We start from the raw sequence: 13,388 nt of genomic DNA, 5'->3' as shown, positions 1-13,388 counted from the left end.
GCACCTCTCCTATGAAGACAGGCTGAGAGAGTTGGGGTTGTTCAGCCTGGAGAAGAGAAGGCTCCAGGGAGACCTTATAGTGGCCTTCCAGTACCTGAAGGGGGCCTACAGGAAAGCTGGGGAGGGGCTGTTTGCAAGGGCATGTAGCAATAGGGCGAGGGGCAATGGTTTTAAACTAGAGCAGGGTAGGTTTAGGTTAGACGTTAGGAAGAAGTTCTTTACAATGAGGGTGGTGAGGCACTGGAACAGGCTGCCCAGAGAGGTGGTGGAGGCCCCATCCCTGGAGACATTCAAGGTCAGGCTTGATGAGGCTCTGAGCAACCTGATCTAGTTAAAGATGTCCCTGCTTACTGCAGGGGGCTTGGACTAGATGACCTTTAAAGGTTCCTTCCAACCCAACACATTCTATGATTCTGTGATTATAGACCTATGGGGAAACAGAAAGAAAGAGGATAGAAAGTAGATGAAGGTTTCCAAAGGAGTAAAGTTTTTGTTGCCTCCTCAACACCTAAGCAGTACAACCCTACTTTCATAGTAAGGTCTTAAAACTTGTGAAAAATGCTGTCTGTGTTGCTTTTTTTTTTTTTTTCCATATTCATACGAATGTAGCCCTTTACGTTTAACCACTCCTTTGCCTGTCTTCCTGTGAACTGGGCTGCAATGAACACGAGCATGTCAGGCTGCTGCTGAAGCACGACTGGTAAAGAGATAGGAGCAAACTTGTCATGTTTTACCTTAGACCCCAGAAATATAAATCATCAGTGTTTCAAGGACTTTTTTTTATTCTTAACATTTTTGCTGTTGCAAATGATGGAGCACTTAGGTTGTGCAGATAATGGGGGTTTTGTTTTGGCAGCCAACCAGAAAAATGTGGACGGGGTGAAAGCTGAGAGGTTGTTTTGGATGAAACAGATTTTTTTTCAAGGATTTTTCTTTTGTCTTTCCAAAACAAAAATTGGAAGATCTTGTTCCATTCAAGAAGAAAATATTCCATTTGAGCACAAGAAAATATTTTGTTTTGGAGGCTTTGTAAGAAAAAGTTAGTCTAGTTTATAAAATAAATGTTGGTGGTCTCATTCCCCTTGGTAGGTGTACTCCCTCTTGGTATGTGTACTCCCTCTGGCCACAGAACAGTATTTCTCTCCTTTGCCTGACGGGAGGTTTAAAGCTGTATCTCCTTCCCCCAGCAGTGGGTCAGAACAATAGCAAGGGTCTGTGGAGTGCCAGGGCATTGCCGTTGGCACTGGGAAGACTGTACAATTACGCAGCCGATTTCAGGACAAAGTGGTCAGCTGGCGCCATTACATGCCACATTTGCATCCACGCATGACATTTAATGTGCATTAAACTCAACCATGCTGTTAGCTACCTCCCATGTCTAAGTTCGATTGCATCAAAATGCACTAGAGGGTTGCCCTTGAACTAATTTTCACCTGTAAGCCTTTAGAAGAGAGCCCTGACTCATTTCCTTTGCGTGGAGGTTCAGCGCTGAGGAGGGAGTACTGGCACGCTTCCTTCAGCCATTAGCTTAATGTGCCCTCAGCCTCCGAGAGCTGTTCTGCAGTAAGTTATTTGTCATGGGAAAGTTTGGAGCATTAAACTTCAGGATGTGGATTACTTGTGTAATGTAAGTGTAAGGACATGCTTAATGCTTCATTTTGCATGCAGTGATGCCATATTACCTATTGACATAGAGGCTGGAAATCAGATCTTACACTGCCTGGAAGGGTACTCTATTTCTCAAGATAGTGTTGTTTTCCTATTTACTTCTATTTGTTTTTAAGAACTGGATACAAAGAGAAGGAAAGGAGATTCTAAATATCCCACAGGCCATGATCAGGGGACTCAATTAGGGGAGTTTGATTTAAATCCTGCCTTGAACTGGGCAGACAGTGGTTTTTTTTCCCTCTTGGCTTATATTTCTTAGAGAAATGCTAATACTCTGGTTTCAGTAAGGAAATAGTTATTAGTAGAGAGAAATGAGGGAAAGATAGAGAAAACCATTTGTACTGAGAGAAGAGACATTAGTAGCATTAAGAATGTTGTCAAGACACGGAGAGGTTGTGGTAATCTTACTACAATTTTTCTTGTTGTTGATATTGATTTTTACTTCCCATCCAAAATTTTATACATTTGGTGTACTTATTTAGAGCACGGCATCGTATTTAGTGAAGGTGGTATGTACACTCTCAGTCTTGGACAATGCAATGCTTGCGTTATGGTTCTTGACATCCTAAATTGATGGCTGAAGAATTGGGTCTAACCCCCCCCCCCCGCCTTCAGATTGATTGTTCATTGTAGAGGGTGGCAAATCTAAAACAGATAACCTCGTTGCCCCATGCTAAAATTCTCAACACATGTAGGAAAACCATACTACTTATCCATAATGCCAACCATTCTTTGTGCAGAACGATGCATATGGCTTTGGATGTTCCTGGAGTTTGATCATTAGACAGCAAATCGTTCAGCGCTTTTTGCTCTTTTATTAATCTCCTCAAGTTTCCAGATAGGCACCACTTTCAAATACAGGTAAAGGCATGTAAGTGTAAAAAAAATAATGATTTTTTTTTATACTGTCTGTAAGGATGCATTTATGGTTTAGCTGTTATTTTAAAAATATGTTTTAGAATTTTTGGAACAGTTGCCTTTGCTAAATATGCTTATATTTGTAACTAACTAGATGCTCTATACGAACGAATCCATTATAGATGTTTTAATTTACGTTGGATTCATTTTTTTATTACATCTGATACCTTTAAAAGGCTGAAGAGGCTAATGCAGCATTGAGGTAAAGGTTACTTGCTGTCTTCAGACACAGTTAATTGCTAAGCTGAGGTTCGTACTATCTGATGTTCGGTCTTACTCCCGAGAGGCTTAGAAAATAGCCGTTTCCCCGTGCAAAGCATCTGCATGTTTTTACCTATCTTTATTAGTATAAATGCACACAACTTTTCTTTAATATTTCAAAGCAGAGGAGTTAATAGACAATCCTGAAAACTCTTTTTTTCAGTGCAGGCCTATGGTACCACGCTTTCCCACGGTTTATCAGCCAGGCTGTTTACCAAATCTGACACTGGAGATCTCCTTGAAAAATGAGAGCGTAATTTAGATACAAAAAGTATTTAATGCTTGCTACTTGACCATTCTTGTTGTGAATCACGTTCCACATTGTGTGGTGTACATTGCTTCGTTCCATTGAAATTCAGTTAATGGAGGTGCACTGATTTATATCAGTTACAGAGTTACTACTTCAAGAGAGCTTCATTTTAAGAACAGATGTTGACTCTGGTTTTGTATGCTTAGAAATGAGGGTCTTTAAATCGTCATCTTTAATTTTCTCTGTTACTTGTGTGCATCTCCTTTGTTAAATTCTATACAAGACTTACTATACAGAATTGCAATTGGAGGGAAGTTATGACAAAACTACTTTGTCTAACCTGAGGTGGGTAACTCTGACAATATGTAGGCTTAGGATGCTTAACATACAGTTTTTTACACTGAAGGTTGTTTGGTTTGGGGTTTTTTTTGATGAAGAAATCAACAACCTACGGTCATAATTGGTGGATTTAGCACTTCCCATGTGCAAGAGTGCTTTCTATGTTATCACAAGTAGTGCCACAGACACTAATATGTGCTCTTATACTATGGAATTTGATGCAGTATTGCATTTGGAACTAAACATAAATTTAGCATACATCTTAACAATGGAAGTTACAATAAATCAGTTCCACTGACAAATCCCATTTAAGATGAAGTCAGGTAAAGATCATTAAATAGCTTTAAGCACATTCTAATTAGCACTTTCTATGGTGTTATACACCATAGAAATTATTATACACCATATGGTGTATAACTGAACTTACGGTGTTATCCTGAACTTTGAATTAAATGTTTTAAATTAATTCTTTCATTGTTCTTGTCTTCCCCCCTAATGTATAGCTTAGCCTCAATAACTTTGTAATTGTTTCAGGCAGAGGCCTTTAAAATGGTATTTCCTGTAACCATTTGAACTTGGATTTCTGAACGTGCAAAGGTTTAGTATAAAGCAAAACTGAAAATACTTTGGAAATTAGGATTCATGATATAGCTGGTCAATGGTATGTTTGCGTGTCAAAGGATTTCTGACAGCAATCACAGTGCCAGGCCGTTGCATATAACTGGCGTAGAATGCAACTTTACTTTTACACATAGGACTAACAACACTTTAAGAGGTTTTTCAATGATGAGGAAAGATGAAAAAGCGAAATAGAGATGCAGAGAATTAACTGAGATTGAAAAATAACCAGTTAACTCAGATTTTCAATTTTTGTGCCTCAGTGACACAGTATAAATACATCTGGAGAGTCAGAAGAGTTGCTTGCACAGTTCAGCTACGTTTTCTTCCAGTTTATCTGGAAATACGGAAAGAATGAATGTCTAGGAAAGGCATGTAAATGGTTTTGGCTTACAGGTCTATAATTTTTTGCACAACAACAAAGTGAAAATGTAAGTAAAAATTTTTACTATACCTGGCTGTAAACCTTCACTGATAAGTTTAGAGTTTGAACCAGGAAAAAAACGACAGAGAAATGTTCCTAACATTGACCACAGAGAGTAGCACGTGGATGTAGAGAAGATGAGTAGTAAATTTCTAGAACTTTTTCTCCTGATGCTTTGACAGTTATTTGTTACCACACTTATAGCTGTTTGTCTTAATATTGTTCACAACCATTTTCTGTCAATGCCTGTCTGTTAAGAAGCAAAATTGTGCAAACAAAATAATCTCATCCAATAAAAACCCTGGTTCAGAAAAAAGGTCAGATTCTGCTGCTTAATGCTGAATGCATTCATGTATTTAATTTAAAATCAGTGAGATAAAGATTCCATTTAAAAAAAAAAAGAAAAATGAATGTATAGCTTCACTCAGCAAAAGATGGGATTGAAGCTGAGAGAAGGTGAACGCTTAAAACTTTTGGAAATTCCACTACTCAAAAAGCCTGCAGAGGCTTTCCTTACATACAGGAATGAACGTGCCAAGTTCATTTGAGTCCTTCCAATGATGTTAGATACACTGAAATAAAAATTAAAGGTAATTTTTCTCACCTGTACATGTTGTGTTTTACCACAGTTGCAGTGCCGTAGGCTGATGGTCATAATTTCTACGTGGTTCATTCATGCATTTTGAATGCAAATAAATGCTCCTATAGGAGAATGAGGATTTTTTAGAAAATCTTGCTCTTTTGATATTTTTTCTCATCTGTTTCTTCACACTACTGTTTACACAAATTAAGATGAAATCATATTTATAGAGTCATACAGTAGTTGAAGCTGGAAGGTGCACGTCTTCAGGAGCACAACACAATATCCACTGATTGCAGTAGGACACGCTCTCATCTCAGCAATTTAAAAGTCCTTTCTGTAATAAAAAATATACTGCAAAGAAAGTAAAAGAAGAGAACAACCATGAAAGCAACTGATGATTTTTCAGTTTATCAAAGATTTTTTCTCACTGTGTATTCCTTCACATTTTCTTTTCTGTAGAACCATGGGCTGAAAGTACTGTCAGTGCTGCAAAACTAAAGTCTTTGCTACACAATGTATGCTTGATTTAAGAGAAATATTTGTTCTACACTACCTCCACCTCAATTATAAATTTTCTTGATACGAATTTACTGTTTTGCTAAGTTCAGTGTAATCATTGCATACAAGCAGGTAGTTCCTAGAAAATAATTTTGAGTAGTGGCATTATTTTACCTCTATGTTATGCTAAACACTGGTGGTTTTTTTGCCATTAAGTATGTTAATTTGAACTGTAGTCATGAAAGTAAATTTCATCGTCTCTACTTCTATCTTTGTATGCATTTGTGAAATGAAGAAAAAGCATAGTGAGTTATTTTATTATACTTTCTTTAAAAACAACTTCGGTTCCATAGCCACCATTCAGGAATTTATCAACATTTGGCTCCTTTGGAAAAGAAAAAGATTGCTACAGATTTTTGGAGGAATATAAACTGTGTGATTATACTTTCTCACAAAAATGATGTGAATCTTTCTTCAGATAAATAGATTCCATTTCTGTACAAGCAATATACTGCATCTCTGTTTCTTCTAGCAAAACCCAGAATATTGCAGGCACTGTTTTAATATTTAACAGATTAATATTTCTAATAAAATTACCGAGCTTTGAAGGTTAATGTTGTCCATACTTAGGAAAGAAAAAAATGATCTCAGAGACTTGGTAAGTAGCTTACTACTGTTGTAAAATTCAACATGAATTGTCTAACTTCAGAGACATTAAGTCCTATACACCCCACAGTACGCTAATGGAGAAAAATAAGTAGGTGAAACTCAATTACTTGGCATCTTTCTTTATTGACAGGCTGGTGAAGGATGCCCCATGGGATGAGGTCCCTCTCGCTCACTCCTTAGTTGGTTTTGCCACTGCGTATGACTTCTTGTACAGCTATCTTAGCAAGACTCAACAGGAGAGATTTCTTGAGGTAATTGCCAATGCCTCGGGATATATGTACGAAACATCATACAGACGTGGATGGGGCTTCCAGTACCTCCACAACCACCAACCTACCAACTGTGTGGCTCTGCTGGCTGGAAGCCTGGTTCTGATGAATCAAGGTACGTGCTAAACCATAGGAATGTTTTTCTGAAGTGTATCAACTCAATCAGCCATTTATGCAGCAAAGTTCAGGAACTGATAGAAATGCTTCTGGGAGTACAGCAGTATTGGGTTTGCTCTTTTGCTGCTTAGAAAAATTTAATGTAGTGAACAGAAAAAAAGTCTGTGGGCAGATGTAAAAGGCGTAACATATGTGCATGTATACCTGTGTATATAAATTCATCTAAGTGATTCTGAAATTCTTACCTCACCGTTTGTAAGAATTAAAACTCCCCTTGTGTATAGTCTGTCCAGTCCAGATTTACAGACAGGGTCTTTCAGGGTAGATTATCAGTAAAGAGCGACGCGCTTGGTCTCCTGACACAAAGCATTGAGAAGGTCAGCAGTCAGAAACACCCAGGTGATCTGAGCTGGGACTAGACAACACGATATCCTGGAATTTCATCCAAGGCTTCTGTCCTGTCTCCCTGAGAGCACTGGAAAGGTGTAACTTCATCTACCCAAGGCCACAGCTCAGGACCTTTCTTTCCAGCATCCTTTTCTATGGAGATGAGCAGGGCTTTACCTTTGTTCCTCTGAACTATGCCCTTGCACCCCACAACCTTCATCCAAGAGGTGTCTGTGCCAGGTGTCATCCCCTTCTTTGCTTCGGGGACTTAAACCTGTCCTTCCCGGTTCCCAGGTGAATAACCTCACGAGATGCTTTTGGCTGCTCTGCCTGGGGCTATCCCTTTCCTCCCGTCTAAGTGATACAGAGTGTAAATGAGAATGCAAGCTACGGAGTCAGTGGGAGAGAGCAGATCAGAAATCCTGACTTTAAACCCCAGTCGTACTTTGAGAGGTGGAAGTCATGGAGCCAGCTCCTGCTTTTATAAGAATGTGTCAGTATTTTATCAAGTGACTATTTAATACATGCTGGAAGTATTTTGAAAACACGGTGCCCAATGGAACTACTTACTTGCTGCAAGTCAAAGCAAATCTAGTTTCTGGATGCTGATGGCCAAGCAAAGGCACATCTGCACACCGTCGGAGCTTTCAGATGCCCAAAGAAGTGTGACAAAAAACTGTGTTACCTACTGTGTTTGGAGGGGTTTTCTTTTTTTAAGTGTTTGTCAAAAGAAGTCCATTCATTGATGTGCGTCTTCAGAAAAGAAGCAAGAGTATGTGTGGAAGTTTTCCCCTTTCCTTCTGTCTTGCTTTCCACAAATTGAGGACTCAGATCATGTTTATTCAGTGAGTTTTGCTAAATTACCCGTAATTCCATGCTTCACCAAGCCTCTGTTGTTGCCGAAAGCTGACAGTTTGTGAGATAACTCTGTTTTTCATTAGAATATAGACCATAAGTATGCTTTGTGACAAACAGTGGTAACATCACAAATAAAGATGGGCAATATTTCTTTTACCAAAGGTTGGTGGTTAGGGTTTTTTTTTAAGAAAAAAGAAGCAAATTCAGCAATGCTTGAGCAATTTGAAAATTTGTGCTGATATTTCAAATGAAAATAGGTCAAAACATCCATAATCTGTATTTCTTAATGAAAATTCTGTTTTCAATATAGAGCAACTTCACTTAAATGTCAATTTTTTAAAAACAAAGTTTTTCTGTTGGTCTAAAATTTTAATTAAAAAGGTTTCTTAACAATTCGACCAAGATGAAAGACTTCTTATGATGGAGAAAAAAACAAGGGAGGGAGAAAAAGAGTAAACATAGTATTCCTCCTGTATCTGATGCATAGAAATTGCAAATACTGTATCCCAGTGTAGGCCTTCCTTCCAAAAGGTTTAAATTTCAACTAATAATTTTAAACACTATTCAGATATTGAAGCATACAGAGACTAAATAGCCAGCTTAAAAACATTTAAACCTTTTCATAGCACTCAAAAATGAAACTAATTGAAATGAATTCTGGGCACACAGTTGAGTAAGGCCTAATTTGATATAGATACTGCTAATTTGAGGTGAGATTTGTTCTGTTTTGTTGTGTGGCCTGACGGAATGTTGAGTCTTACATTTATTCTGATGTATTATTATTGTTTTAATATACTACCAGTATAGGGTTATAGCATAGATATAAACTTAGTAAACAGAACGTATATGCATTACAGTGGTAAATACACTGTGCCAAACCATGGAAAATAGCATTCTTGCTAGTGCAGCAGTCAAAAGCTAGCTGTTGTGGCTGTTAATGTTCACAAAGGAAAACAAGGGCGGAAGCATTTGGGATTTTATTCGGACAGACGGCTGTGCTGCCAACTGCATCAGAGTAATGAAGTAGTGTCAAGATAGCTGGGAGTAAAGTAAGCAGAAGTAAGTAGCACCACCTGCCCCTGTTGCTCAGGCCTTCCCTATCGTATTTATCTCTTCAGCCAGCGGATAAAAATACCGTGTTAGATTCAGGCTGTCTGTTGAGCTTTTTAGCCATTGCAATTGTTTTCTTCTCCCTGTTAACCGAGCAGGATTTGGCAGCCTTGACTAGTAGGAAGCCTGAAGTGCTCATCACTCCGCTGAGCATAAATACAATAATCGTGGCGATGACGTGAAACAGTCTTAGTAGCGGGCTTGAATGTTGCTCCCACTTGCTTAGCCTGGCACGTGCGCTTCGTTCGGCAGGCACCGCTTCACCACCTAATGGACCCCCATCTGGGCTCTGCTATATGGTGGAAATAAGCCTGGTTAAATCTGAGTCCAGGCACTTGGAGTTGGGCAGGCACTGAGATGTTGTATAGAAGCGCAAGGCAGTTGGTCTCTGTCTAGTCCTACCTCTCTCTTGCCAGTGAATCCAAAAGAAAACAAGAGAAGGCGCGTAGCCTTTCCTCTGCTGGCAGCCCCGTGCTGCCTTCTGCAATGCAGAAATGGAGTGCCGAGGCTCTCCCGCTTGTGCTTGTTCCTTCGTGGAGGCAGACAGGCCCCGAGAAGGTCTTCTCACAGCCTTTTCCCAGCTCTTGATTTGTGTAGAGCAGACCAAAATAGTAAGATCTCTGAAAGTCTTTTCTTTAGAAGGAATATAACTGTTTAGGGCTTGTACGTGTGGAGGCTGAAACGTAACCTAGCTAGAAGATTAATTTTATTCTGGAAATGAGGAATCTGCATTTGGAATTAACCAGGTAATACTCTTCCAAAATAAATTCTGTTTGGATAACCCTTTAGGTTATAAAATAAAATGAAAATGTAAGTAGAAGGAAGCATGCCTTAAAATAGAGCATGTATTAGTAGAATACCAGTAAACCACAGCTCAAATGTGAACTTCTTTGTAGTTTTAAACTCCTTACCACGCTGGTGATCACGCCAGTGAAAAATGACTGATTAGAATATTTGTATTATTGGAACCCTCTAGTGGGGACCGTAAGTTTGTTTTCATACGGCTTTAATTTGAAATACGATAGTCTTGGCACGGTCTTCCCTTTTTGCATGTCCTGAAGGCATTAAGGAAATTTTCCCTTTAAGATGGAAAGCATAATCCCACATTATTAGCAAAAGGTGTTTGATAGATTTTCCCTGCTCATGTGACCTTGCTTTCTTATGTTTAAATATAGTGTTTTAGTTCTCACCTTCGAGCTACAGGGACGCTGCAGTGCTAGGTCATATTTTAGAGCTCTGGATTGCAGATTCCTTGCTGTAAAGGATCCCGCTGTGCGAGTACAGGTGACACAATCTGTGATCGATGATGTTGTAATTAGGTTCGCCAACACCTTTTTCTTTCAGGCTACCTTCAGGAAGCTTACTTGTGGACGAAGCAAGTGTTGGCAATCATGGAGAAGTCAGTAGTCCTGCTGCAGGAAGTCACAGATGGCTCCCTCTATGAAGGGGTGGCTTACGGCAGCTACACGACCAGGTCGCTGTTTCAGTACATGTTTCTTGTTCAAAGGCACTTTGATATCAATCACTTCAGCCACCCCTGGCTCAAGCAGCACTTTGCGTTTATGTACAGGACTGTCCTGCCAGGTAGGTCATTTGGGTGAATGAAGATGAATCTTCCTAATTCTTGAAGCAGCAGGAAATGTCATATTTGAAGTAGGCCATTTTTAAATAACGTTGTACTTGGATTTTTTTTTAAGATAACACTTGCCTTGGATTTTAGCTTCATCATTCATCGAAACAGTGACATCCTTGTTTGTCACTGCTTATTAAAGATCATTGTGTATTAAACTCTGTCTTTTAAAACCAGCTGAAAAATAGGAACATCATTTGGGAAAAAAACCAATGATTCAGAATCTGATTTCTGGTTTTCAGAGTTTGAAACAGACCTGTTTCTGGGGTTTTCCATTTGAAAAATAATGTTCTTCGAGTTTCTTATTGTTTTTTTCCTTTGCCAAATATCATCACACTAGATGAAAGGAATAGAAAATGACGAAGCCAGGGTAAAAGTATCAACAAAGCATAGGAAAGTTTTACATAATCACCAGTGTTCCATAAAACATTGAAATAGATTTTTATACCATTTTTATTAAAATATTTTTCATATGGAAAATGTAATTGACTCAAATGATAGGTTTCTCTGTGCAGGGATACACAAACATTAAATACTGTTGACCCCTTCAAGCTTTCAGAAGAGATTTAGTTTCGGGCAGCCTTGCAAGTTTTCAGTGATGATTTTCTGTTGCTTATTTGCAGGACAATTTATTAGGAACTTACATGGTTCAAATTCCTCGTTGAAAAGACAGTGATAACTTTATTAGCTATAAGAACCCCAGATCTAGCCATATATTTAAGAGGGGCTGAACACAGCTTTGTCGTGCCTGCACAGGCATGTGAAGAGTTGCCCTGACTCCATGTGAGAACTCAGGCATCTACTAGGGAGAGATTCCTAAGAGCAAACTGAACTGTTTCAGGGTGAAGCTGATTTTTTTTTTTTTTTTCTTGTGGGAACCTCTGTTTTCTTGTTTTAGAAAGTTTGGATTGACATAGGAAAAGTGAAAGCTGTAAAGAGAAAGTTACATTTGCCAGATTTGAGTGAGGAGAGGAAGTGGATGGGACATTGCTTCTCACATTTTTTCTAGTACTTTGACTGAGTGTGTAGCCCATAGCCGAAGAAGAAAGGTGAGTATTCAAGTTAGCTACAGCAGAAGGAAACGGCTCCTGTGTAACCTGTTTATGGCTCATTTACAAGTAGGTCTATAAACATCTGAAAAGGCTGTTTCTGTTTGTGTCTGTTTGTACTGCTTGGCTTCACCGTCATGCTCTACAAACGCATCTTTGTACGTTTATTTGTTCTTTCTTACATTCCTTTTAACTATTTCCCAAGGGTTTCAGAGAACTGTGGCCATTGCGGATTCCAACTATAACTGGTTCTACGGGCCGGAGAGCCAGCTGGTGTTTCTCGACAAATTTGTCATGCGCAACGGCAGCGGGAACTGGTTGGCAGAGCAGATCAGAAGGAACCGAGTGGTGGAGGGCCCGGGGACACCATCCAAAGGGCAGAGGTGGTGCACTCTCCACACTGAATTTCTCTGGTATGAAAGGGAATGAGTGGGCTCAAAAGGAACCTGACAGCTGTTTGCTATTAGGGATAATTCTTTAGATTTGTACTGTAGAAGCAGAGATCAAGCAAGCTGGCCATGTGCGACCCAGAGAGTTTTTAGGCTCGGAAGAACTTCTTCGCTTGGCACAGATGCACAGTGTGTGTTGCTACAGGGAACACCTTGGTCTTATCCTGCATCTGCTTTTGTGTTTTGGTTGTCTGTTGCTTTTATAGAATGCAAGCAGTTCCAAAAGGACCGAAAATTTGCCTGCATGTATTCTTCAGTTTATTTGGTCTATTCTAATGGGGTTTAATCCTATTGTGTTCTTTAATAATTGATTAGGTGAATATTTAAAGCATAGTTTTCTTTTAAAAGCTATAAGTAATAACATGAGCTTTTTTTTAAAAGGTAATGTAAGCAGTAAGGCTACTCTTCATTGTCTTTGCACACTAATGTGCAAGTAATGCTTCGAAAAAATATCATGATAGATTACTAGATCCGTGTTTTGCATGTAATTTACAGCTCTGCTAACTTGAATGTCAATCTTCTAAAGGTAAGAAAGGAAAAGACACATGAAGCTTTAGGTGGATATATAAATTCCCTCCGTCTGTGGAGAGAATGAGTACATTTTCGAGGAGTTAGTGCAGCTCTATGTCTCTCTCTTAGAAGAAAAATATCATTGCATATATATTGTTTTGCATTTATGATTAGACATGCACATTAGGATGCATATTTATTAGGCTCCAAGCACCCTTCATCTTGTTATTTGCAAAATACAGAATCTCTCCTCTACAACCCCATTCCATCATTCTTTTCTCCTGTGCCTCCATGGAAATCTTGGGAATTTATACTTAGAAAATTCTTTTTGATGTCAAAGAGAAAGAAATTTTTTAAGAGCATCCGAGTTAAAAAAAAAAAAAAGGGAAAAAAAATTATCTGAACATTCTAACGATTGCCTTTTCCCTATGCTGGAGTGTTGCTCTTGTGATGAGCATGTCCACTTGCGTTAGAGTCTCAGGGAAGAACTCTGCTTTTAGGCGAATCTCCGTGAAGGACCACCAGATATAGAGCAGGCTCCTGGTGCTGGCTGGAATTACCCAAAGGCATACGCAGGACGTGAGCTGCGATTGTCTAGGGCCTGACAGAGGCTCCTGGTTAGCTGTAGAGAACAAACCGGATGAGGAACTGTCTTAACAGAAATATTACTGGGCTTAATGATGGTTTTGTTTATTTTGGTTGCTTAAAAACAATTCTAGAAGGTTAGGTTTTGTTTTCCATGGTTGGCTTTTTTGTTTGTTTGTTTTGTTTTAATTCCTGT

At 39.0% G+C, this 13,388-nt stretch overlaps 1 protein-coding gene across 8 annotated transcripts in view; it reads left to right on the top strand.

Moving 5' to 3' along the window:
- DSE (dermatan sulfate epimerase) overlaps nt 1-13,388 on the top strand; it is a 44,803-nt gene that overhangs the window by 19,963 nt on the left and 11,452 nt on the right. For 7 of the 8 annotated variants that reach the window (XM_054195558.1, XM_054195557.1, XM_054195556.1 and 4 more), the window contains 3 exons: nt 6,359-6,612; nt 10,314-10,553; nt 11,854-12,061. In XM_054195558.1, coding sequence (XP_054051533.1) covers nt 6,359-6,612; nt 10,314-10,553; nt 11,854-12,061 — 702 coding nt within the window. Of the gene's footprint in view, nt 1-6,358; nt 6,613-10,313; nt 10,554-11,853; nt 12,062-13,388 lie in introns of those variants that run through there. The other variant, XM_054195564.1, reaches the window with a different exon arrangement.

Source organism: Rissa tridactyla, chromosome 3 (genome assembly GCF_028500815.1).
Source record: "Rissa tridactyla isolate bRisTri1 chromosome 3, bRisTri1.patW.cur.20221130, whole genome shotgun sequence".
In the NCBI taxonomy this organism is placed as follows: domain Eukaryota; kingdom Metazoa; phylum Chordata; class Aves; order Charadriiformes; family Laridae; genus Rissa; species Rissa tridactyla.
Note: the sequence above shows the minus strand (reverse complement) of the source record. Positions and strands in the feature narration are given on the sequence as shown.